This window comes from Hemiscyllium ocellatum, chromosome 9, assembly GCF_020745735.1.
Source record: "Hemiscyllium ocellatum isolate sHemOce1 chromosome 9, sHemOce1.pat.X.cur, whole genome shotgun sequence".
NCBI classification, from domain to species: domain Eukaryota; kingdom Metazoa; phylum Chordata; class Chondrichthyes; order Orectolobiformes; family Hemiscylliidae; genus Hemiscyllium; species Hemiscyllium ocellatum.
The window spans coordinates 51,362,829-51,390,644 of NC_083409.1; the positions used below are offsets into that span (position 1 = coordinate 51,362,829).

The following is a 27,816-nucleotide window of genomic DNA, read 5'->3' on the forward strand; positions in this document are numbered from 1 at the left end:
GTTTCTGCAGTGGGAGGGAGGTGTGGAGGGGAAGTGAACCACTCTCTGTCTAATAAAAGTTTCCATTTCTTTGCAATTGAGAGAAAAAACTGAAGTCTGGAATGGGAAAACAAAAACCTTGTTTCAACACAAAAAAAATCATGTAAGTCATCAAACCAGAAATCACATGGAAGGCACAAATGTATGTTCCAGCTTCTTGAAACTGCCATTTATTCTCTGATGAAGGGAAAGACTACTGTGCTGAAATGAAAAAAATAGCTCAAATGTAAAGATGACTGTCAAAATAGCCATTTGAGCATGCGTGACCAGGCTCTGATATCAGCATGTGGCAACTGACATCCTTAAGCAGGATCCATCTGCATGGCTGATGTCACTATATTTTATGTGCAAGCACATAAATGTTGACACATGTGCTGTCTGCCTGATCCTGACCTTTTCCGGAACAGATTCAGCACAGTCTGAGAGATGAAGATTGTTAATATGGAATCCAGTTTATACCCATTTTTTCAGATGCTTTCCATGCAGTTGTTGGTTGAAGTCTGATGCCCAGGCCCATTGAAACTATGACCAGTGAGTTAATTACTTCAACTTGAGTCCTGATTGGCAGATTTACTTTAAATTATCTATTTCATAAACACTGTCAATTTCTGTGCAGAAAACAGACTAATCTTCCAGTTGCAGAGCAGCTGCTTTTGCTTGGCAGTGATGTCACAGAGCCAGGTGAAGTTTCTGTGCCTGTGTGTTCCTTACACAACCTAGTGTTACATTCCTATGATGCACAGCATGGCTGAAACCCAATAACACTCCACTCAGTCATGTATTGATCATGTCCACAACTGTCCAAAGACTAGTTCATTGTCTGGGAAGGAAAGTGTTAAAGTACCTAATCGAGATGGCTCAGAGAATCCCTGATGGACTTGGCCTCTGAGTCTCTCTTGGTTCGTCCCAGAGATCGTGCTCTGTGTTAGTCTGGAATATAAAACTCTTACAGACAGTTTTTAGTTTAAATTATTACCATTATTTACCAATGGCATCAATGTTAAACTATAACATAGATACCAACAAGCCAGGCTTGAGCTAAGGTTCTAATACCATTAGCAGAGTGGTTCTTACCCATAAGAACTCTCTCAGGTTACTCTCCTTATTGCTGCAAACAAGCTATCTTGAAACAGAAATTGGTATTAAGATTACAAGAACACCACATGTCTTTAATCAATAAGCAGCAATAAAATGGTAAAAGTTTGCAGAGGAAGAGAAACTCATTGACAGGTCTGAATACGCTTTACTAATTAAACTACATGCACATCAAAGTGGGAAACCTTGATCCAGCCAGGACTGAAATAGCTGATTGTTTTAGCCAGATAACCTTCCCTTTTAACAGTAAGTACATCATAACAAGGGACGAGCCAAAACTATGTGAAAGGGTCATGAGGTAACCTTGCTCAGCTAACATGTTCAGTATCATTGTCCTACAAAATGGATTTTTCTTTTAAAATCATCTCAGATTCCCAGAATGCAACTTAAATTCATAACATTCCTAGATCTTGAGCTCCAGGGAACAACACACAAACATTCAATCCATGACAAGCCAGTGCACACTCAAATCAGACCATAAAGGGTTAATTTTTCCACCAACTTCTGTCCTATTTTTCTCTCTCTCTCTTCCACTCTCACGCTCTGTGCGTGTGTGTGTCCCTTGAACCCTTCCGTCAGTGAATGTAATTTACCGAAGAATATTTTCTCTCTCACTCACCCATGAACATCTTCCAACTTTCAGCCTTTTGTGTTTTCCTAGTCTGTAAGGGTCATGAGACATTCACTTTCCAGAACAGTCAAGATAAGGGAGCTGAGTTTCATAAATTTAAATTTGTTCAGTATGGTATGCATGAAAATGTATCATGATTGTTCTATTACCTGCAAATTCCACTCAGCTTATTAAATTACAAGTTCTTTTCCTATTAAGTACGAGTTTTGTTCAGAGTCTTCAATACAACAGAATTTTTAGTTATCCAACATCCTAGTTTGAAATATGCATACCTCCAGCCCCTGGCATGAGAAGGAAGTACTGTCACACATTTCACAAGTGAACAAATGTTATCACCTTATTTACACTGATCCATTGACACTAAGAACAGATATCCTTAATTCTTCTGAACAAATGGGCTTTCCCGCATTCTCTAACAGATGTGTCTCATCTAAAACTGCAAACTTTCTCAAAAGAACATGGGTTAATTCAGTTTCAAATCAGTACCTTTCAATCAATGTAAGGAAATAGATCTCTAGATTCTTTTCCCCCCAGGTGTCAAACTAACCTTTTTTAAAATAAGTCATTTAAATCACAGAACAGGTGATGACACAGGCCGATGGGGCATTTAATTGCTGGATTGTTTAGATTAGATTAGATTAGACTTACAGTGTGGAAACAGGCCCTTCGGCCCAACAAGTCCACACCGACCCGCCGAAGCGCAACCCACCCATACCCCTACATTTACCCCTTACCTAACACTATGGGCAATTTAGCATGGCCAATTCACCTGACCCGCACATCTTTGTGACTGTGGGAGGAAACCGGAGAACCCGGAGGAAACCCACGCAGACACGGGGAGAACGTGCAAACTCCACACAGTCAGTCGCCTGAGTCGGGAATTGAACCCAGGTCTGACAGGCGCTGTGAGGCAGCAGTGCTAACCACTGTGCCACCGTGCCGCCCGAAAATAAAATTTTAAAAGAGGCCCTTTGGCTCAACATGTCCACACCGACTTCCTGATGAAGGGCTTATGCCCGAAACATCGAATTTCCTGTTCCTTGGATGCTGCCTGACCTGCGGCGCTTTAATCAGCAACACATTTTCAGCCCCACACCAACTGTCCAAACTGTAGCCCACCCAGACCCTTCCCCTACCCAATATTTAGCCCTCACTAATGCACCTAATACTATGGGCAATTTATTGCTGTCTTAATTCTTTTCAACCTGAGATCCTTTCTTGAATAATAAAAGGCAACATAATGAATTCTACTTAAACAGGCTAACTGAATTTTCCTACTTCTTTCTGAAGAAATTGTTTACCCTATCTTAAAGTTTTACTAAGGTCCCCCATTTAAATTCATGCCACACCCAATATTTTCCTGTGATAATCACTGTCACATAAATCTGTTCTATATGTGAAGCACTGATACTTAGCGATCACTTCAGTATCAAGGCCTTCAAGTAGGTTTCTATGGTCTGTATGAAGCCAATTTAAATAAACTTAGTTTAAAAATAAATTATCTGTAGATAAACTTTGTTATAGTGCAGGAAGAGACTGTTTGGCCTATTGTTTCTCCACTGACTCTCCAAAGGAGCAAACACTTAGTGCCATTTTCCTGCCTTATTATCCCAGTAAACTTACATTTATCTGAAAAGGAAGAATATGTTCCTTTCCCATTTCCACTACTTCAGTTGAACCTGCCTCCAACATGCTAACAGTGACATTACAGAACTTGCCCACTTGTGACATGTTAAACTTTATCTTTGTGTGACTTTTGTTTCTGCTACCAATTACAGAGGAACCTCAATTATTCAAACATTGATTATCCAAATTTTGGATTATCCGAACATGATGGCAAGATCCTGCTGCTTGGCTAAACTGTGTTATTTAGACATTCGATAATCTGAACAAAACACTCCACGCCTGTGTCGTTTGGATAATCGAGGTTGCCTGACTAGACTACCAGCTATTTATCGGCATTCCATCCACTTGTCTATCTGAGCAATATAAGCTGAAGATCAGAAACATACTGCAAATTGGCACTTTGCTCTTTGCCAATTTTCTGGCCTCTCCATCGCCAACATAATTTGAAAAAAACATTTTGTTTGTCATCTCTGCAGAACATAAAGAGAATTTAAAATTAATGTTGGTTAATAACATTTTCCTTCACTTTACTTATGACCAAATGCAACAATTGAGAGAGCAAGTTATTTATTCAGGATGGGTGCTTGGAACAATGTTGATTTTTGACTTGGGTTGCCTGTATCAATAGACTCAAATGTCTAAGTGACATGAGGTTGATGAGTATTGCCTCTTAAGAAAGGGTTGAGCTTTGAAGACCTAATCATAGGCTTTCAGAATAATTAATGCTTTGAATATGTAGGCTTTTGGATGGGCCAGAGCTAGAATGTTTGTTTTTTTGGGAAATGAGCAATCATTCAATCACCATGGTAACTTAAGAAATTAAATAAACAGCGACCCTAAATGAAGAAAACAAAAACATTGAAGAAACACATCAAAAGAATAAGCTTTCTGACTGTCTCTTAAGAGTGCTAGAATTGAACAAACATATTCTCAAATGGCTTTATGCAATTAATGAACAGACAAATTGGTTAAAAAATGTCTTTTTTTACATTCATTTATAGACTAAATAAAAATCCAAATATGGCCCCATTCAACATAATTTTGTTTGCTTTAATACTTCTCTTGTGTTTTCATCATACTGAAGGCTGACTCATGAACATTTCTAAAAGTTGAACTCAGCATCCTTCCAACTTGGCTATAGATCTCATAGGCATTGGTTAATGAAGGTGTCAGTATTTGAAGGTGATTTTCTGGAAGTGTCAGAGATATTGTTGCTATTACCAGATGTAGTGAGGACAACATTTCTTCAAGGGACAGTGATAAGCCACATTTTAGAATTAGCAGTCAGTTAAATGGCTGGACTAGTAGCCAACCCTAACAGATCAATCAGGGGAATGATAGCCACTGGTGGAGCATGAACTGAAGGGAGAGAGCACAGCACCATTTCAAGAAGGTAAGTAGGATCGCGTGATACCAAAGCAAGTCAGAAAGAAAGTGGAAGTTGTTGGTGGGGAAGGTCATTGAGAGCAGACAGCTCAATTATGCTCCAGGACCATGAGTGATCTGCCATATTTTCTGCGTTTGGCCAAATGGCATGGTAGTGGAAGGAGTTGGGCATATACCACCCCCCTCAATCCATCTCCAAAGGATCCAAAAACGTCAGCCTGAAATAATGCACCTGAAATGTATGGGACCTGCTGGTATCAAGGTATTTTGTAGGTAAGGTGGAGTGAGAAACTATATGCAGCAAAGAAGATTCCAGGAAACTGGCTTCCCTTCATTGACCTTAAATGGTATTTTGACTTATCATCCGGCCCCACTACCAATTTTACTTACCTTGACCTTGCGTGCCGAGTTTGATTTATACACAGAATTCACAGAGGTGTCCTGTTCAATAGAGCAATAAACAACCCATTAAAAAGACCCAGATGTGGTGATGATGAGCAGGACCTGAGTTGATAACTTATCTTTTCTCTGTTATTTGAACCGTATGCCCATCTCCTTTCCACCAGTCAACATATATTTAAAATTCTCCTTCGCATATCAGAACCAGCCCAGCTGGCCAGATAAACAACGAAAGTTTTATTAGTAAGTCTTTTCAGTCAGTAAGATTACTACTTTGGAAAGAATTTTGCAGTCAATGGTAGGAAGCTTAGTAGTGATTTACACTTTTATTCCTTGCTTAAATCCGGAGTGGAGTGGAAATCACATCGGATATGCAAGGTATAAAGTTGCCTTGTCTTTGACAGACTGACCCATGTGTGTGGAATTTTACACAAGGCTGAAGAATGCAGGCTGTGTGTTCTCTGCTAAGTACTGTAATTCAATCACTCTGACAAATTATCTCTTACAAAGCCCAGGGTGTCTTTGTTCAATAAATGTACCACATAAAATTGCAAACATGAACACTTCAATTTCCTGTCAAGTACATTGCCTGCTTAGTGTGAAAAATGATACACTTAGTCTCTGTTGGACAGAAGTGGGCTAAAGGGTCAGACAGCTCATTGATGTAGATGAATGTGCCTGTGGAAAAATGCTAACATTCGTTACTCCCTAATCCATACTTTTGTGCTGTGAAACAGCCAACATCAATTGGATTTAGAGAAAGGTGGTTTTCAAGAATTGAGCATTGGATGTCGTGGAGAGTTTGAGAACATCAGCAAATTTATTTTCTGGAGCTATTCCAGATTTCGTACATGGAAAATGTATCTGTAATGTCAGATGGTGGACTTGCATAAAATATATTAATGTTAAGTTTTTAGCATTGGCATTATAAAGTTTGCTGTTTAGAATTATGAAATAAAATGTGCGATTGATTGCCTTGCTCCTTTATTCGTTCCTCATTACACAATTAATTGCTTGCATAATGTACAGTCAGTTCTGCTGTAACGCATGTTTCTTCAACGTGAATTGGCTCTAATGCGATTGAAGAATTTAGACTGTTATTTGTATAGTGCAAACTTCCCTTACATGTATTAGATATAACATGATTCCAGCCCTATTAGTTTATTGTGCAATTTTCTTACGGTGGAACATTGTATGAGAATGGACCTATTGTGTTATTATCAAAACTGACTATACAGGAATTTGTGTCTTTGAGAGCAGTGAAAATATTGATTATCGTTGGTATTAATCTATTTATGTGCAAATCTGAGTCCCTCTAAAAGAGAAACAAAAAGTAGTAATAATTTACAGTGTAGTATCTAATATTAAGTTCACCACAAGACATTAAAGCACAAAACGCTCTTCAGTCCATCAAGTCTGCCATACTATTCATTGATCTGATAATATTCTGATAATATTCAACTCTACTTTCCTGCATTCTCCCATCAGCCTTGATCTCCTTACTGATGTAAAAATCTGTCTACTTTGGCCTTGAATATACTTAGCAACTCCAAACTTTACAGCTCTCTGCAGTAAAGAATTCCAGATTCACTACCTGCTGGGAGAAAAATTCCTTTTTGTCTCTCTCTTAAAAATGGATGGTCCCTTACTTTGATATTTTACCCTCTGGTTGTAGGCTATCCCACCAGGGGAAATAAGCCTTCTATTTTTGCAAAGCCCCCTCAGTATTTTGTGTGTTTCACAATGAAATATAGACAATTAGATTACTTACAGTATGGAAACAGGCCCTTTGGCCCAACAAGTCCACACTGACCCTCCAAAGAGCATCCCACCCAGACCCATTCCCCTGCATCTAACACTACGGGCAATTTAGAATGGCCAATTCACCTAATCTGCACATTTTTGGACTGTCGGAGGAAACCAGAGCACCTGGAGGAAACCCACGCAGACACAGGGAGAATGTGCAAACTCCACACAGACAGTTGCCTGAGGCGGGAATTGAACCCAGGTCTCTGGCGCCGTGAGGCAATAGTGCTAACCACTGTGCCACCCCCTATGAATTGGGGGTTTCATACAAGAGTAGAATGAATAATCTTTGTACACATGGATCACTATAGTTATTTCTGATTTTATTTAAATTTTAAAGCCTTGTATTTTCTTCCCCTACAGAGGTTGGCCCAGTCACCATTACAACAGATCCAAAGAAATTTCAATATGAACTCAGGGAACTATATGTGCAGGTAAGGTAACAATTACAAAAACATGACAAAAACCAGACTGTGAATCTGATTTACACTGCAGCACCGTCTGTGCTGAAGTTTCAACAACTGTGCATTTTCTTTCAATCAGAATCTTTTTGTAAATAGCTGTAGCACAGTGTGAAAACAGTTGCATGAAAGAAAAACTGTTTGGTATATGTGTCCTCTGTTTGGCAACTTTTGCAACTCTGTTCCATAGAAATAGAATTTTCACGTTGCAATAAAAATCTTGAGTTAGAGTTATCTAATGTGCTATAACTGGGCTAATTGTAACCTAAGAAAGAATCCAGCATTTCTGCTGCTGTTCACTGATTTATAGCTTCTGATATAAAAATGATGACATTAGTTGAGGACTGGTCTGGTGTCGACTTATGATCCTTGTGAATTATTAATGCTGACTATCTGGTTCACAGATGAAGAATGGCACCTCAAGCAAAATATTGCAATGTGGTCTTCTGTAGAACTAAAACCTAATATGAAGCACAGAAAGAGCTGAAAAACAGGGAAAACATTTGCATCTAAAAGAATGACCACCAATTTATTTATATTCCAAAGGACTGTTTGTGATAGGACAAAGACAAAGGGTTTTTAATTTCAGGGCCTACATTCACTGGAGTACAAGAAACATTTTTTCCATATTTACTTGTTTTTAAATTACTGTATGGTGGTTATACTAGTTACAACTTAGTTTATTCATGCTTTTGGAGGAAAATAATAGAAATACATTCCTAATTATTTGAAAGAATCATGAAAGTTAGATTTTATTTTCTTGTATATTTTCAGGATTTTAGGCAGTGATGAGAGAAAACTATTTGACTCCTAAGCTTACTAAAATAAATTCAGAATTCTCTCTATTATCCTTTTGAAAGTGGGTTTGAATATCCTAATTGAGATAATTGTACTGATGGCACAGGTGCAATGTTCATGTGTCAAGAGATACAATTTTTGGCACAAAATATTCATATTTACTGCCTTTATATATTAAGTAATTGTCTTGGCAAAAGAAGCCTTTTCTGACACTATTTAATTTATGGTGCAATCGTGCACCGTGGTTTTATAAAGGGAGCTATATTAATTCTCTAAATATTAATAAAAAGCAATTTTTGGTCCCAAACTCTTTTCATTAATAATAATGAAATTTCAAATGAATGGCAGTTTCATTTTTTTTTTCTTCAGATCACTTTTTCCTGTCTTCATTTTCAGGTTTGAAAAATAAAATGCTGTTGCAGTAAGCCATCCATTTTCATTTGTTAGGGCAAGGCACATCTCTTCCTATCAAAGATAAGTGTGTATGATCATAGCTGATGTTAATACTGGACGACTTGGATCCCAGATTGAAATCTGGCTTGATAGATTGTAGTTTGTTTCGTTCTGGGTAACATGAGGTGATATCTCACTGAGGCAGAAGCATGCAGTGTTGCAGATTTTGTTTTAACAATTTTTTTAAGCCAAAAAATGCAGATAAAATGGAATTAACTGATCTGTTTACTACCAGCACAAATATAAAGTATATTTGCATTTAATACTAAAATAATTTAACAAATTTCAAAACAAAAACATCTCTTCTACACCACTTAACAATCTGTGAAGTGTTCAGCACTTGAAACAAAGCAGGAATGTGAAATTTCTCAAGGATATGTAAACATCTTTTACAGCTTCTAGGATATCTAGGGTAAATTTCTATGAAGTGGTACTGTTATGATCCGAGCTGATTTATTACTGGAAAAACCAGATCTCAGATTGATATTTGGCTTGATTGTTTTTTGATTTTAATGAGACAGTGTCTCAGTGAAACATAACCATGTAATGTTGCAGATTTTGCTTTAAGAATAAACCAGATGTTTATTATGCAAAGGAACGATAAATAGAGTAAACAGACCTATTTACATATAACACATTTACAGATTTCAAAATATTAGTCTGAAAAATATTCCTTTTACAGTACTTGTGCCAGAGATTCCCTTTTTCATCACCCCTATAGAGTTTAATTTATGTGTGGTTCAAGTCCGGTCTTAAGATTTTTATATCATCACCCTAGAGGATTTATAAAACTGAACCTAAACTTACTCCACTTCAAATAACTCCTTCAGAGTTTGAATTTTATAGTACTTCCAGTTCAAAACTTTTAAACTAAACCCTTTACAAAGAAGTAACTTATTTTTAGCAATGCTAAAAGTAGCTTCTTTAATATACTTCACACCTTCTGCTTTAGCAAAGAACCCACCAAATCATCCCTTCCTCCAAAAAAAATCCCTAATTTCTAAATTAGATCTAATGCACAATAATTTACTGTGTGCACTCATTAACTCATCGCAATGTAAGCAAAATCCCATTTCTCTCCAAGGAGACTTCCTTCCTGTGTTTGAAAATAAATCAATATGGCTGTAAAACTACTGAAAAACTAAAAATCACACAACACCAGGTTATAGTCCAACAGATTTAGTTGGAAGCACACTAGCTTTCGGAGCGACGATCCTTCAGCAGGTTATAGTGGAGGGCTCGATCGTAACACAGAATTTATAGCAAAAATTTGCAGTGTGATGTAACTGAAATTATACATTGAAAACATGATTGTCTGTTAAGCCTTTCATCTGTTAGAATACAGTGATAGTTTCACTTCTTTCATGTGTAAATCACAAAACCTTTTTTTAAAAGTTGCAAAGTTTTTTTTAAAACTTTGTACGCCCCAGTCCAACACCGGCATCTCCAAATCATGACTACTGAAAAATTGATCATTAAATACCTTCAGACGCAAATCACATGCCACTCACTCAAATGGAAAAATGCAAACTCAAGTAATCCTATGATATATACAGAGGAACCTCAATTATCCGAAGGATACAGGTCGGGGGAGTATTTCATTTGGTTAATCGAATTCCAGCTAATCATTGGGACCTTGTGATCTTGCCAGATAATCCGATATTCGATTAATTGAATGCCAGATAATCGAGATTCCTCTATATATGAATCCCATACATTGTCTCACAGTGCTTATGATCACAGATGGCTTGCACATTAATAGAGTAGAAACTTTTCAGTTGGAGTCTGCTGGATTTATGATATGGTGCTCTCAATGTAATGTGTATAAGAGGGGGAAGTCAGCTAACTTGGCAAAACCTACTACCAGCAGAACTGACCACCTCACTGGAAAATGAAATAAAGTGGTGTGATCTGACACAAATTGCATCAGTAATAAGTTGAATATATCTGTGGGACATAGATTGAGAGGTCTTCTGCATCCTTTGTGGTTCCTTGGAAGCAGCCGGTTACATAAAGGTTTTCAGCACAACTGTTAGCTTGACAGCTATCAGCTATCCCTTCATGTAGCAAGTCCTGTTGCAGTGTAGAAAATGTTTGTACGATCCATGATGTCTGCAGTCTTTGGTGATAACTTTCCTCATCTGGAGGACATGATATCAAGGATGATAGAGATTGGAAGGTGGGGTACATGATAGCCTAGTGGTATTATACTAGACATTAATCCATAAACTCAGCTAATGTTCAGTGAACCTATGGCAGAATGTGGAATTAGAATTCAATCAAAAAGTTATAGAATTAAGCATCTTCTGAAGACTATGAAACCACATAGATTGTCATGAAAAATCCATCTAACTCACTAATGTCCTTCAGGGAAGGAAATCTTGTCTGGCCTACATGTGTCTGCAGAGTCACAGCAATGTGGTTGACTCTCAACTTCATTCTGAATTGCCCCATCAAATCACTATGAAGTCTCAATAAAGAAATGAAATGGATCTAGGCACCAGAAAAGATAAAGGCAGAAATAACGCTGTCAATAACTAAGTCCTCCTTACTACATTTGGGGGCCAATGCAAAAATGGGCGAATTGTCTCACAGACTAGTCAAGCAAAAGTCTGACATAATCATCTTTATGGAATCGTACCTTCCAGGCCATTACCATCACAATCCCTGCGTATGTGCTGTCCCACCAGCAGGAAAGACTCAGTAGGGGTTCTGGCACTGTGGTATATATTTTGGAGGGAGTTGGTTTCGGAGTCCTTAGTGTTGACTCCAGATGTCATGAGTCCCATGGCTTCTGGTTAAACATGGACAAGGAAGTTTCTGTTGATTATCATGCAATGTCCTCCCTAGGCCAATGAATCAGTAATCCTCCAAGTTGACCAACACTTAGGCAAGGGTGCAAAAGGTACTCTGGGTGGGGATTTCAATGTTGTCAATGAAAATTAGCTCAGCAGCAGCACTATGGAAGAATCATTTTGGGTCCTAAAGGACAGAGTTGCTCGACTGGGTCTTCACAGGTTGTGAGGGAATCAACAAGAGGGGATAATATAATTGATCTCATCCTTACCAATCTATCTGCTTCAAATGCATCTGTCCATGACAGTGTAGTAACAATCCATATGAAGAAAATGTCCCTCCTTCACGTTGAGAATAATCTCCATTGCGCTGTGTGGCCCGAGCACCTTGCTTAATGCAACAGATTTCAAACAGATCTAAAAATGCAAGATTGGACAGCCATGAGATGAATTGTACTCCAACACAATCTGCAACCATTACCTGGTATATCCTCCACTGGACCAATACTGTAAAGCCAGGGGATCAGCCCTGGTTCAATGGAGAGTTCAGGAGGGCATTGAACTCTCCTGAATGCAACTGACATGCCTAATAATGTGTCAACCTGGTGAAGCTACCAAATAGGACTATTTGTGTGCCAAACAGCATAAGCAGCAAGCAATAATTGGAGCTCAGCAATCCGACAACCAGATCAAACCTAAGCTCTGCAGTCCTGCCACATTCAGTCATGAAAAGTGGTGGACAATTAAACAACTGGCTGGAGGAGGGGGTTCCACAAATATCCCCATCCTCAATGATGAAGAGCTCAGCATGTCAGTGCAAAAAATAAGGCTGAATCTTCAACCAGAATTGCTGAGTGGATGATCCATATCTGCTTCCTCCAGGGGGTCTCAGCATCATCGATACCAGTTTTCAGCCAATTCGATTCACTCCACATGATATCAAGAAATGGTTGGAGGTATTAGATACTGAAAAGGCAATGGTCCCTGACAGCATTCCAGCAATAGCACTAAAGACTTGTGCTCCAGAACATACCATTCTCCTAGCGAGAGTTCTTCCAGTACAGTTACAACACTGGCATCTATCTGCAATGTGAAAAATTGACCAAGTATATATGTACATAAAAAGCAGGACAAACCCAAACCAGCAAAATACTGCCCTATCAGTCTACACTTGACTATCAGTAAAATGATGGAAGGTGTCATCAACAGTTCTATTAAATAGTACCTGCTTGGGAATAACTTGCTCGGTAATACCCACTTTAGGTTTCCACAGGCCCCACAATTTTCTGAAGTAGTCCACATTCAAATGCAACAAGCTCTGTATAGTTAGTATCCAGGCTTGAGCTAACAAGTGGCCAATAACATTTATACCACACCAATACCAAGCAATGACCATCTTCAATAAGAGACAATCTGATTAGCACCCCTTGGCATTCAATGGTGTTACCGGAGTTGAATCCTCCACTATCAACATTCAGCGAGTTAGCATTGACCAGAAACTCAGCTGGACTCCTATAAACACAGTGGCTACAAGAGCAGGTCAGAGGCTAGGAATACTATAGCGAGTAGTGCACCTGCTGATTCCCAAAGTCTGTCCACCATCAACAAAGCATACGTCAGGGATGTGATGGAATGCTACACATGTACCTGAATGAGTACAGCTTCTTCAATTCTGAAGAAGCTTGATGTCATCCAGGGTAAATGGGACTAGATTAATTTAGGAGATCTGGTGGAAATGGACAAGTTGGACCAAAGGGTCTGTTTCTATGCTGTACAACTCCATAACTCCGTGGCAAAGCAGCCTGATTTATTGGCCCCACATCCACAAACATTGACTCCCTCCAGCACTGACACGGTAGCAGCAGTGTGCACTATCTACAAGATTGTTGCCTGTCTCTGAGATACAACACTAAATACATACATCAAGATACAGCGGAGACACTTAGAGCTCTTTAAAAACCACAATTCATTTATTAAGTACTTACACAATTAACACACACTTTTAACTACTAAAGACATCTCAATCACTGTCTTTCTGTAACTAAACCCAAACATTATTACCTGGGAGAGTTTGCATCTGGCCAGGCTGAAACTGCTCAAATTCTTCACTACACCTCCTGACATAGTTTACCTTCTTGCAGAATGTTAATCTTCAAAGTGTTGTTGAACAAAAGGGTTTCTGCTGGCCTTTTATTCACAAGGTTCTGTGCCAAGTACATGCCTTCCTTGGAAGTTTGTGTGCACGTGACGAATCCTTGTATATCTTCTTTGGACTTATCTGTATACATGAGCAATCCCAACTGTTTTGTCCAAATGTATACCTTATCTGAGAGAGCCAGCAGTTTTTTAGATTAGATTAGATTACTTACAGTATGGAAATAGGCCCTTCAGCCCAACAAGTCAACCCACCGAAGTGCAACCCACCCAGACCCATTCCCCTACATTTACCCTTTCACCTAACACTACGGGGAATTTAGCATGGCCAATTCATCTAACCTGCACATTTTTTTGGACTGTGGGAGGTAACCGGAGCACCCAGAGCACCTTCCAAACCCATGATCATTTCCATTAAGAATGGTAAGGGCAGTAAATACATGGGGACACTATCGTCTGAAAGTTCCCCTCCAAGCTACTAACAATCCTGACTTGGAAATATATCGCCATTCCTTGCTGGTCAGCCACTGATGCCTACATCCCATGAGTGAATTTAAAAAAAAATTCTTGGCCTCCTATAGCACCTCTGTATCCTGAGGGAAACTTCAACTGTGGCTTCTTAGGGTAGAGGTTGTTCAGCAGCTGATGGCCCTGGGCTTGCTGACATATTTGCTACCCCTCTCTTTCTCCACACCTTCTCTATTCTGATGATAACTCCTGCTTTTCCTGGATCCAGTGGTAATGGTTCGAGTGAACCTCTATCGGGGATATTACAACAGGTTCTGAATGATGTGAGTAGTCTGCATTTATGTCATTGTAGATGACAGTTTATTGTTGTCCTTGATACAGTGGAACATGGAGGACTTTGACAATGAAGGCCAGGGAGAGTCTGTACATGACCCTTTGTCATAGTGAATGATATTCCAGTGTATGCAGCACAAGCCATGCCATGCAAATACAGAAGGGCACTGCAGGTGTGATAGGGTTACTGAAAGCTTGTCCACTCCCCAAAGCATCTAAAGAAAGTAACACTACACTAAGAGCATGTTGGCAAATACTTCGTGAAGGTGAAAGGAAATGAGCTCCATGCCTTTGTGCAGCCTATGAGATTTTGAATTATTTTTGTGAATGGTAACCTGCAGGTGAATCATTTTAAGGTTGACTGTGACTATGTCTGCTTCACAGAGATGACTGTGATCAAATTCTAATGATCGATGATGTGGTAAAATTGCTTGTGACTGATATTTACCTCTCACATTTGGATACTGTATGCACATTATATAAAGGACACTCTGTTTAGACTTGTCTTTAACTTTCAGGACCTGATTAATGCAATTTTTAAAAATTCATTTTTCACACGTAGACATCATTGGCTGAGCAAGCATTTATTGCCGGCCGCTAGTTATCTTTGAGAAGGTGATGGTGAGCTGTCACCTTGAGCTGCTGCAGTCCATATGTCAATTGTCCCTTGAAGGGCCTCACGTTACTCACAAGTCCAGCCTTCATGCTTAGATAGGAAGTAAAAGCTTCATCTCTGGATGTGGTGCCAGCCATTTTTGATTTATATTGCTTATTTGAGATTTGGATAAAGATGAAAGGTAACAGGCCACACTTTGCAAAGTCACAGGCTCAGCCTCTTAATCTAGATGACCTGCAAGCCCCCCAAAATAATTTCATATTCCTTTCTTCCTTCTAATTCCTGTTTGACACCATTAGTTCTGAATTTCCATACATTCCCATCCAACTTTTTTTAGTTTGTCATCATCTCCCAACATTAACCCCCTGACCCTGGCCCCATAGCTTAGCTCCATTGATACTCTATTCACTCATTAAAGCAAGGCAGTGGTAAGCACTCTCTTCCCACAGTAATCTGTGGTCCTCCATTGCACTATTGTCTCCCACTTTTGTATGCTCAGTTGCCTCAACACAATTCATGACCCTTCTGCATATCAGCATGTTACTTCTAATCCCCAAAATTGATTTCCTTGACTTGCCTACCTCTTTGGTAGTCCTGCTAACCTACCTTAACTTTCCGTGAATAGACTCCCAGGACTTGCTGTGACCCAACGCCTGTTTAGTTTGAAAAGACAGCCCTGGCTGATCTTTGTGCAGTTCTGAACTGACTTATCACTGATGCTTAGATTGTTGTTTTCTGGACCTGCAGGATTGACTATGGCCCATTCTGTAAACATATAGTGCTATTGAACCCCTGACTCTGTCAGCCCCATGTGAAAAACTCACCATGTTCAAACCCTAGACTGAGATCGGATGCTACCCTTGACTGACTGTGGCAGAATCACCTGCCAGACGAATGACTGTCCCCCTTTATTTCAGCAAGGATTGCTTCACTTAGATCTTGAGACGTGGCTATTTAACTAAAGCACATATGGCAGTGAAAGCTGCTGGAACTTGCTGTAACTGTGACATGGATGTAGGATGGTCTTGTACAGCAACATGTCCACCCCTTGGCTATTAACTCCTGGAAACTATGAGAAGCTACTTGGCTTTCTGTTGACGCCAAAAGGCCAAGCAATATTGATCCACAGTGAGGCTGTAAATTCTAATGAGGTGGCAAAGCACAAAAAGACAAAGATGCTGTGAGCATGGTGTGAAATGTGATTGTTAAGAAACCAAGTGGAAAGCCCTGAGGTGCACCCTGGTCTGATACACGAAATAGATTCATATGTACAAAACAGCTTGGTAGCAGCATTACAATGAATGGTGTTGGTGTGCTCCAACATGCAACATTGAGGTGGATAACTCTATTCTGAGTGAGTTGGAGATGTGCCATAATGACGTGGTGAGGCTGTTGTAATTCCAGTGCCAGCCTCTGTGGATAGGGTTTGCAGGCATTTGCTGCCCTGAGATACTGGGGACTGCTGGTCAAGATTGAGGAGTTGGAAGCAAGCTGGTATACATTCTGACTTTAATGGAATGAATTGGCATCATTTAGTTTATCTCCACTGTGTAGGAGATTAGGAAACTGCATATAAATGAGACAAGATGAGGCATTGGAAATGGGCCTCTCAACACTTACTGGCAAAATTCTCTTTTTGCCTTTCAATCCTTGAGTATAATATCAGATGTTTCTTTTCCTCAGCATTAATTATCCTATTTTCTCCAGCTTCACTATATTTTTCCAACTATTCAGTGGCTACAGTGATTCAGCCCATAGTTCATTCAATTTCCAAATCTAAACCTTGTTAAATCTGCATATTCCTATTTTTTTTTTCAACTGTTGGACCAGCTTTTGCTAATTCTCTATGTTAATAAATATGGATGCTATCAGATGGGCCAGGTTGGCCTGGAAGTAAAATGAAACCCTTGTCCCCTACACCATGGTTTTGATTTTCAGTTCTAGCAAAGATTGACTTCAAGCCTTCTAACATGTGATCTGTTTTATGGGTTAGTTCACTATGGAGGCAAGAGTGCAGTTTGGGATTGCAACTTCCTGTGGAGATCACAGAAGCTTATTCATTCTTGGAATAGTCCTTGTACTGGAAACAGCAAAGAAGACCTCAGCCTGTATCCTTGACAAGAGGAAGATTGATGGCAGTAAGCAGTTCAAAGTGGGAAGGAAAATGGAAAAATCCTTTTCTTAAAAAAAAATCAGTTTCCATTTTTTCTAACTAAACAGTTTTGGACTAGAACAGCGGGAACAAATTAATCAGTAAAAGTAGGACTGATAGACCAGTATATGTGCACTGTTCTTTCTCTTCTCACCACCACAACTGCAACCCCCGCCCGCGCCAATGATGTTCTTCTCTGCCAAGGATGAATGAGGACACAAGTGTATGCTTTCTATGTAATTGAAGTTATCTTCACAATTTTCTTTCTGTCTGCAGTCTGTTTTATATGCTCTTTCTGTGAAAGTCAAAGGCTGCATTTTTGTGTTGGCATCTGATTAAGGAGGGCAACCCAGCAACCCTCTAACTTTCACATGCTTAATGATTTCTGAACTGCCAGGAAACGTTACTTTTTAAAGAACTAGTAGACATTGGAATGATTTTCAAGTATTGCTTGAGGGCTTTTTTTATTTTGTTCTTGCCAAATACTGTTGCTAATGGGGAAGAGGACAATTTGCAGCCAGCATTCCATTCATTTTGATATAACTATCTTGATTCCAGATGTGCCCTTCTGTTGAGCCTGAAAGCCATGTTGTGCATCATTCACACATTATTACTGAAAATATGTCTTATATTGGCTCCAAAACATTAATTGTCTACTTCCTTGCATGTTCCAGGAAATAATAAGGTATTCTCTATAATGTTATATATAAATTATTGTGTATTAATATATTAAAATTTAAATAAAACTTGTGTGAATGTGTTTTTTTTTAAGCAAACAGTAAAAGCACTCCTTCACCCAAAAAGTCATTAATGCCCTTGGGTAGAGTTGTGGAAGTAGAAAATTTGAAAAAAAGATTGTAATTGTGTATCTCTCTCATTTGCATTTATCGTGCATTGTGGATCTTGAATAACATTAGTTAATATTAACGAAAGATAAATTTCAGTAGTAAAATTATATTCAATATTGTTTTAAGAAAATAGTTTTCATATAGGTTTACCTTAACCAGGAGGCAAACTCTGTCTGAAAAGTCTCCTATTCCAAGGTGCATTATTCAAGTTTAAAATATTAAGCAAAACAATGTTTATAGGTGTTAATGATATCGATAGAATCTGGACATGCATGACTGTGATAACAGTTTGGGACCACAAATATGTGCTCATTTCAGTGGAAACCTGGTCAAACTTTGTCAATCTACCAGGGTAGTTAAAGTCTGGAGAAAGCATCTTTAAAATCTTCTTCCCCACTGTTGTTGGAAGTGTGGCGCAGGAAAAGCACAGCAGGTCAGGTAGCATCTGAGAAGTAGCTGAATCAACGTTTCGGGCAGAAGCCCTTCATCAGCCCTTCATCCCCACTGTTGTTGTCTATTAAGGTTGCTGGCCACAGTATGTATTCCTTCATTGCATTGAACTACCTTAAACCAGTTGTTTTAAAACAAGACTGACAGGAGCATATGCATCTGAGAATAATTGTAGCCTTACTAACTTTGTAACTTGACCTTTTTTCCAATTTATAAGAATATATTTTCTATATAATTTACATTTAGTTATGTACGGGTTGCCAAGCAGGCAAAAGGAGAACAGATATTATTAGTAACTGCTCTGGTTCTGAAGGTTAATTGCTTGTAGACCTTCAGTTCTCGGCTGGGCTGGACACATGCTGTCTGTCTGTCTCTCTCACTCTCACACATTCTCACATGCACTTCTCTGCCTGATTTCTTCTTCCCTTCCCTCTCTCTTTCCTTTACCCTTGCTCTTGCTCACCCTCTGACTCTATCTGTCGTCTTTTCCACCCATCTCATGCCCTGTCTTTTTGTTACTTTAGTCCTGGCATTCTTGTCTATACTGGATCCAGTGTTCTCTAATACTGAATTCTTATGGCAATTCTTAAACCTGTGATAATTCCTGATACTGGTTTCTTATGGAAACTCCTCATTACATAACAAACAAACATTGACTAGAAATATGTCCAGTGCAAATATAACTTTCCAGCAGCTGGCCTACTTTTAACTCTCTCTCATGACCAATATCCTGCATCATGTCCTGTGGCAAATGCAAAGATCTGAGTAAAAGATCTCAGTAATCCACTTCTATTTTTTAAATCCTTTTTGCAGATAGCTTTGCAGCATGTAGCTCAAGTGTATGCATCTGTGTGAACGCAACTAAGGGCTTCTAATAAAATATTCACAACTCTTTACTAATAGGAAGAGTAGTCTTGGCCACCCCATAACAATGTAACCTTAATTTGTATCTCTTAATTGGAGATCCTCGGATCATGATTCTAACCCTTCAGCTTTGCAACTTTGATTTCCCTTTGAATTAAGCTTACATTTTTTGACCAGAGATTCTTGAACATCTAACCTTCAGCCACCTTCCTGACCAGCGATTATTGTAGTTTTGACTTCTGTTTACTGCTAAGCTGGATTTGTTGGAGCCCAAATATGTTTTAGCTATAACTCTACTTTGCTCCATTTGTTCTTTCTTAAAACTATATTATCGTATTTGGTACTTAATGAGATGTGAACTTCAGAAATTTTCTTGACATCATATCCCAAAATTCATAAATCATCCCAATAATACATACAAATTAAGACTTCAGTACATAACAGTTTGATCATTTAAGACTCATTAATTGCCAAAAGGTGAAGTCTAACAAGAGGAAAGGGAGGTAGAGAGGAATAAGGTCTTAGGGAGGAAATCCCAGAACTTAAGGTTGAAGACACAGCCATGAATGATGAAGCTATTAAAACTGTTGATGCTTGAGAGTGCAGAATTAGCAAATGCAGACATCTAAGTTGTGAAGAATGTGGAGGTTATAATAACAGGCACAAGAAGCCAAAAGAATTAATTTGATTCTCATAGCTTTTGTAAAAAAATTAGGGATAATTTGGATCTCCATCTAATTGAAAAGGTTAGTGACATAGATGTTGGTCAAAATACTGTAATTCTGTTAGCAGTGAAATTAATGATTATTATAAAGCTGTTGTTTTGAACCATCCAGTTAACAGTGCATAGAATTTTCTGATTCTTTAATTGCTTTTAAATTATAATGTAAAGATGTATAGAACAGGGTTTTTGGGACCACCCTAAAGAATCCAATAAAATTCATTGGAATGAAATATTCAATGAATGTCACACATTCTTGTAAGGGATAATTTCTTGATGATACAATTTTAACAAAATTCTCTCTTTTGCAGTCCAAGTTACAAACTTGAAGAAAACAAAGAAGTAAAAAATATCTTACAAATATCTATTTTAATTTAATTATGATATCTGCTTATCTCATTCAAATATAGCACTACTGGGATGTTTAATCAAGAGCTACATTATATTCTGAATGGCATAGTTAACAGCTAGAGTGTGAAAATGAGCTTTATTGATTCAACATTTAGTCCCTGGTTTATGAGGATTTGGCTGAACTGAGATAGAGTGGCTTTTTTGGTGCCAGTTAAGTTATGGAAGGAAAAATCAATCAGGATTCCTTCATCTTGTCATTTGTAGTGAGCCTTTTCTGAAGGGCATGTGTTATATGCCTTGGGAGGGAACTGGCTCAAGCTCAGTTCTGATGCATTCTCTTCTGTTATAAAGGCAGCTGGCACATTGCCATGGCTCACAGTTTGAGTTATTCTTTCAGGAAAGTTGTCAGATGAGCTGGAGTGAGAATTGAGTAGGAAGAGTTTTGGCATTGGACTTTAAGAAAAATATTTGCTGGAAGTAGCTTCTGTGAAGAGTCATAGAGTCATACAGCATGGAACCAGACCCTTCAGCCCAACTCATCCATGCCAACCAAGTTTCCCCAAACTAAACTAGTCTCATTTGCCTCTGTTTGGCCGAAATTCCTCCAAACCTTTCCTATTCATATACTTGTCCAAATGTCTTTTAAATGTTGTAACTGTACTTGCCACTACCACTTCCTCTAGCAGTTACATTTCATGTATGAACCACCCTCTGTGTGAAAACATTGTCTCTCAGGTCCTTTTTAAACCTTTCTCCTCTGACCTTAAAATTTTGCCCTTTGGTTTCCCTCCCCTAGGGAAAAGACCTTTGCAATTCACCTTATCTATGTCCCTCATGACCTTATACACCACTACAAGGTCACCCTCAACCTCCTATATTTCAATGAAAAAAGTCCCGGCTTGTCCAGCCTATCTTTATAACTCAAACCCTCCAGTCCATGCAATATCCTGGTAAATCTTTTCTGAACCCTCTCCAGTTTAATAACATCCTCCTTGTAACAGGGTGATCAGAACAGCACACAGTACTTCAAAAGTAGCTCACCAACTCCTATACTCAGGTTTGAGCAATAAAGGCAAGCGTGCTGAATGCCTTGTTTACCACTATCTACCTGTGATGTAACATTCGAAGATCTATATACCTGACCCCCAGGTGTCTCTGTTTCACAACAGTTCCTAAGGCATTCCAATTAATTATATAAATCCTGCCGTTGTTCGTCTTACCATAATGGAACATCTCGCTGTTATCTAAATAAAACTCCATTTGCCATTTCTTGACCCATTGGCTCAATTGATCAAGATCCCTTTGTAAACTTAGATAACCTTTCTCACCGTCTACTATACAACCAATTTTGGAGTCATCGACACAATAAATCTTTCATCAAAACTGGTAAAAGGTCATTGACCTGAAAATATGGCTCATTTTCTGTCTCACTGATGGAGCTTGACCTTCTGAGTATTTCTGGCATTTTCTGATTTTATTGCAGATTTCCAGCAGCTGCAGTATTTTGTTTTCCAGAGATAATTAAGTCAGCTTCACTGATCCTTGTAGAAAGCTGGAGTCAATTTTGTTGATGTAACTTCTTTCTTGTTGATTCAAAACAGGGTGGTGGTGATTGCCCAGAAATGAGCATTGCTGCAATCAAGATTGCATTGGAAATTTCCCTTCCTGGATCGTTCATCTACGTCTTCACAGATGCACGGTCGAAGGACTACAGGCTCACTCATGATGTTTTGCAGCTTATCCAACAAAAGCAGTCTCAAGTGAGTCATGAACACAATACACTACACTCTTGAGTTTTGTGGGAAATTTTGAGAACATTGAAGGATGATACAATATACAAATGATATACTTCCTATGCAACCACAGAACCTTGGAGCAGGATCAAGCCATTCAGTCCATTGAGTCTGCTCCTCGATTCAATGAGATTTCGGTTATTCTAAATCCTCAACTCAAATTGCCTGCTTCTTTCCTGAGAATTCTTGTTTCCCTTACTGATTTTAAAAACATCTGTCTGTCTCATTTCAATATGCTTAATGAATCAGACTCTGTAGCCCACTGTGGGATAGAATTCCATAAATCAACTACATCTGAGAAGATTTTCCTCATCAGCTCTCTTAAAAGGGTAACTCCTTGTTCTGTGATGATACCGTCTGGTCTTAGATGCTTCCATAAGGGGAAATAAATATTTTTTGCATCTAACCCATCAAATCCAGAAAAATATTGAATGTTTCAATTAGCTTGTCTCTCATTCTTCTAAATTCCAATCAGTACAAGCTCAACCTGCTCAACTTCTCAAAAGACAGTCCCTCCATACCCAGGATTAGCCTAATGATCCTTCTGTAGACTGTCTCCAATGTCAATATTCCTTCCTAAGGGGCCCAAAAACTGTTTACAGTATTCTAACTTATGTCTGTTGAATGCCTTGTATAGTTTTAGGAAAACCACCCCATTTTTATATTATATTACCTTTGACTTTGACCATCCTGAACATTAATACTTCCCTACCTTAACCCAACTCTGTCTTGTATTGCTTTCCCAATCCTCTATCTCTGCTCATGCCCTACCTCCACCATCATGGGCTCTTATGGTACCTTATCAAGTGCCCTTTGAAGAATCTTTTCTCTAAGTTGTTGATAAAAATTGAAAAGCACAGTTGTCCTACTCTCTTCTGTGTTTCACAACAACTGTTGTCCATTTTTATACATACAAACAACCATTGTCTGCCTTTCAATTGTGTATCAGTTTGGCCCTGTTTATCTAACAAATTTATTTCATGAATCAACATACATGGAACAATGGCAATGCATTTCTAAAATCCCTTGACTTAATATAGAATGAGACAAGATGTGTACAAGAATATTTTCTGAATTAGTATGTGGATGTACCTACTAGAGAAGGAGCAACACTTGACCTACTCTTGGAAAATAAGCCAGAGCAGGTGATTAAGGTGTCAATGGGGGGCTAGTGATCATATTCTATTAGTTTTAAAATAGTGATGGTAAAGGATAGATGGGATCAATAAGTTAAAGTTCTAAATTGGAGGAAGGCCAATTTTGACAGATTGGGAGTGGATATTCACAGGTAAGGGGACAGCTGGAAAGTGGGAAGCCTTCAAAAATGAGATGAGAGTCCAGACATAGAATGTTCCTATTCGGTTGAAAAGCAAGGCTGTTAGGTGTAGGGAGTGCGGGATGACTAGAGAAATTGAGGTTTTGGTCAAGAAAAAGAAGGAAGCATATGCCAGGTATAGACAACAGGGATTGGGTGAATCCCTAGAAGAATATAAAGGCATTAGGAGCATATTTAAATGGGTAATCAGGAGGGCAAAAGGGAACATGAGATAACTTTAGCAAATAGGGTTAAGGAAAACCCAAAGGGACTTTATAAATACATTAAGGACAGAAGAGTAACTAGGGAGAGAATTGGGTCCCTCAAAGATCAGCAACATGGCCTTTGTGTGAAACTGCAGGAGATGGGTGAGATACTAAATGAGTATTTTGAATCAGTGTTCACTGTGGAGAAAGATATGGAAGCTTTGGAATATGGAAGATATTGAAGAAGTAACTTAGGGATATAAATAGCAACATCTTGAACAATGTCCATATCACAGAGGAGGAGGTGCTGGATGTCTTAAAAAGCATAAAGGTAGATCAGGTCCCAGGACCTGATCTTTGTGGGAAGCTAGGGAAGTGATTGCTGGGCCCTTTGTTGAGATATTTATATAATTGATAGTCACAGGTGAGGTGCTGGAAGACTGGAGATTGGCTAAGGTGGTGCCACTATTTAGGGAGGGTGGTAAGGAAAAGCCAGGGAACTATAGACCAGTGAGCCTGACATCAGTGGTGGGCAAGTTGATTGAGCTTCTTGAAGAAGTAACAAAGAGGATTTATGAGGACAGAGCAGTTGGTGTGATCTATATGGACTTCAGTAAGGTGTTTGACAAAGTTCTGCATTGTATACTGGTTAACAAAGTTAGATCACATTGCGAACTAGCCATTTGGATAAAGAACTGCCTCAGAGGTAGGAGAGAGAGGGTGGTAGTAGAGGATTGCTTTTAAGACTGGAGGCCTGTGACCAGCAGTGTGCCGCAAGTCACGGGTGTTGGGTCCACTGCATTTAGTCTTTTTGTAAATGATTTTGATGTGAACCTAAGAGGTAAAGTTAGTAAGTTTGCAGATGACACCAACGTTGGAGGTGTAGTGGACAGCAAAGAATGTTACCTCTGAGTACGATGGGATCATGATCAGATGGAGTTTAATTTAGACAATGTGATTTGCTGCATTTTGGAAAGGCCAATCAGGGAGCACTTAATGGTAAAGTCCTGGGGTGTGTTGCTGAACAAAGGAACTTTGAAGTGCAGGTTCATATTTGTTTGAAAGGGAGTTTTAGGTAGAAAGGATAGTGAATAAGCCATTTGGTATGCTTGCCTTTATTGGTCAGTGCATTGAGTATAGGAGTTGGGAGGTCAGGCTGCTGCTGTACAGAACATTAATTGGGCCATTTTTGGAATACTGCGTGCAATTGTAGTTTTTGTGCTATCGGAAGGATGTTGTGAAATGCAAAAGGGTTCAGAAAAGATTTCCAAGGGTGTTGCCAGGATTGAAGAGTTTGAGCTATAGAGAGAGGCTGTATAGGCTAGGGCTATTTTCCCTGGAGTGTCGGAGGGTGAGAGGTGACCTTATAAAGATTAGTAAAATCATGAGGGGCATGGATAGAATGAATAGCCAAGGTCCTTTCTCCAGGGTAGTGGAGACCAGAACGAGAGAGCATTGGTTTAGGATGAGAGAGAAAAGATTTAAAAGGGACCTAAGGGGCAATTTTTTCACATAAAGATATGGAATGAGGAAGTGGTGGAGTCATTCAGTTACAAGATTTAAAAGGCATCTGGATGGGTATATGAAAAGGAAGGGTTTAGATGGGCCAAATGCTGGCAAATAGTACTCAATTAATTTAGGATATCTTGTCAGCATGGACAAGTTGGAACAAAGGGTCTGTTTCCATGCTGTATATCTCTATGACCCTGTGCAGATGGAGGAATACAGCAGTATTCTTTGTGAACAAGTAAGAAGTAGTGAAGGCTTTATCACCCAATATTCTCAGATTTTGAATTGTACAATCCAAATGTAGAATAAAACTCCCAGTGCATTGTCTAAAATGGTAAACATTTGTTTCTTCACTAATATTGGTAAAAAGTGATGTGTAATGGGCCTTATTTTGATGAAGAGCCTGATCGTACAATTATAAATATTCTCATTTTTTTGTACAAAGCCGTTTAGAGATAAATTGTCCATTTTGTGCCGGCAAGGCCAGTTTTGAACAGTGGAAACTCTCTATCTACAAAGCTGTTGAAACTAATTTCGATTCGGATTTTTACAGTTAGGAGGAATAGGAAACTTTCATTCCATCAAATAGTCATCAGAATTTGAATCTTAATTTCACATTAATTCAGTCATTTTTGTTTTAGGTTGCTTTACAATTATTTGTTTTTGGAGTATTCATAGCATTGCTGATTAGCTTCATACCTAAGAAACGTAATAATTTGGCAGCTATTGATTTTTTCCAATTGTCTGGATGCGTCAGTGTGGAGCTGTGTTTGTTTACCCAGAAAGTCTCCAGTTAATCTGAGGAAGCAGGAGTGGTTAATGCAAAGACTGGGAACCTCTATTACTGAGGTACATCAGTTAAAACATTAAGATAGTGTTGAAATACAAAATTGTGTTGCAAACTTTGCACTTGGACCTAAATCAAGATTTCTGTGGATTATCATATATAAAAATTATTGGGCTATCACTTCCTATACACTGAATACAAGATTTAGCTATTGTGCTGGGAGCAGAGGACAGTAATAGACCTTGAGGGAATATATTTTGTTGTCACCTCATCTGAAGTTCAGACGCATGCGGATGGAAACAAAACATTTATATCAAAACTTGATTTGAAGCAATTGTAATGTTGTAGTGGGACTGCTTTGGAAGTGATCTGCATGGGAGAATTCTGCTGAGCTAGTTTATATAATGTTCTGGAACTCTTTGAACAAATCAAATTCCCTAGCAATTTAAAAACAAAACATGTTTTCGGAAGTTGTCAGCCAGATAATTTGGTTGGTCACTCGCCATGGAATAAATAATAACCGTCTATGTTTTCTTAGTGTCTCTTGTGCATTGGCAAACTAATCCAGAAAACGCAGAGTTGTCTAATGGCACACACATTACTCAATCCTGAATAGCTTCACTGTTTCTGTATTAATTTATGGAGGCAAAAACAAAGGATCAGTTTGGTGCTCATGTTTTGGCATGTCAAGCATCATCTCTTATTTATATAGTCATATACAATCATATCAGCTCGTGGCTGCTAATAGGTAGCATTCACCTTCAGTTAAAATGCAATTCAAGTATTAGGCATAGAAAATGCATGCGTAGTTTTCTTCTATATAATTTTCCTTTTCCAGTCTCCCTACAACATTGTGCACCACTGCATTATCTCAGCATGGTTAGTGGTTGTGTGCTACATTTGCCTCTGTACCCTGTCCAAATGGAAGGTTAATCAAGGTTCTCCTTGTTGGTTTTAATCTAAGGACCTTGGTGGAAAATTTTCTAGCTTGATTCTGAGTTTTAATTTATCTATGGAGGTATACTGTGATAACATTGCTTGTTAGAACTCATTGTCCACCCTTGCATAAAAAGGACTGTTGAACTGATCATGGCCGTAGACAATTATTGGTGCCTACTAAACTACAACTTTGAAAATGAGTCATTGCTTTCAGTAAAGGAGGGTTAAAGGAAGAAAATGAAGAAGCATTGGAAGGTGGAAGTAATTTCTATCCTTTAGACTTAGATTCCATCACATTACAGATTCATTTTTAAGTATCAGAAGTATTATGAAAAATTTAATGTTGCTATTACATTTTAGTGCGTAACATCAGATAAAAATAAAAGAGAAAGATGCTTATAGGAAAGGACCATAAAACTGGTTTATTTAAATACTCTTTTTACTTTAATACTAATTGAAGGATGAGATATATTCAGTCGTAAGGGTGGAAAGGTCTGAAATTAATATGAACAACCCACTTGTATTCAGATGGTTTGTTTGTTTATTTTCCCTTTTCTACAGGTGGTATTTGTACTAACTGGGGACTGCGGTGACCGAAGCCATGTTGGTTACAAAGTATATGAGGAAATTGCTTCCACAAGTTCTGGTCAAGTATTTCATCTTGACAAGAAGCAAGTGAATGAGGTAAAGTAGGAAATAAAGATGCTTACAGTCTGTGTGGATGTGTCACTTCAGTAAAGTAACACCGCTTTTGAGAAAACAGATTATCAATTAAACTTAAAAATTATAGCCAGCATTTGTGTTTAGTATGTTTATATTAA

General features: G+C 38.7%; 1 protein-coding gene across 1 annotated transcript in view; it reads left to right on the plus strand.

The window, feature by feature from the left end:
• hmcn1 (hemicentin 1) overlaps window positions 1–27,816 on the plus strand; it is a 610,612-nt gene that overhangs the window by 70,664 nt on the left and 512,132 nt on the right. Inside the window, exons 2-4 of the mRNA XM_060830300.1 lie at window positions 7,346–7,416; window positions 22,048–22,206; window positions 27,557–27,679. Coding sequence (XP_060686283.1) covers window positions 7,346–7,416; window positions 22,048–22,206; window positions 27,557–27,679 — 353 coding nt within the window. The remainder of the gene's footprint in view (window positions 1–7,345; window positions 7,417–22,047; window positions 22,207–27,556; window positions 27,680–27,816) is intronic.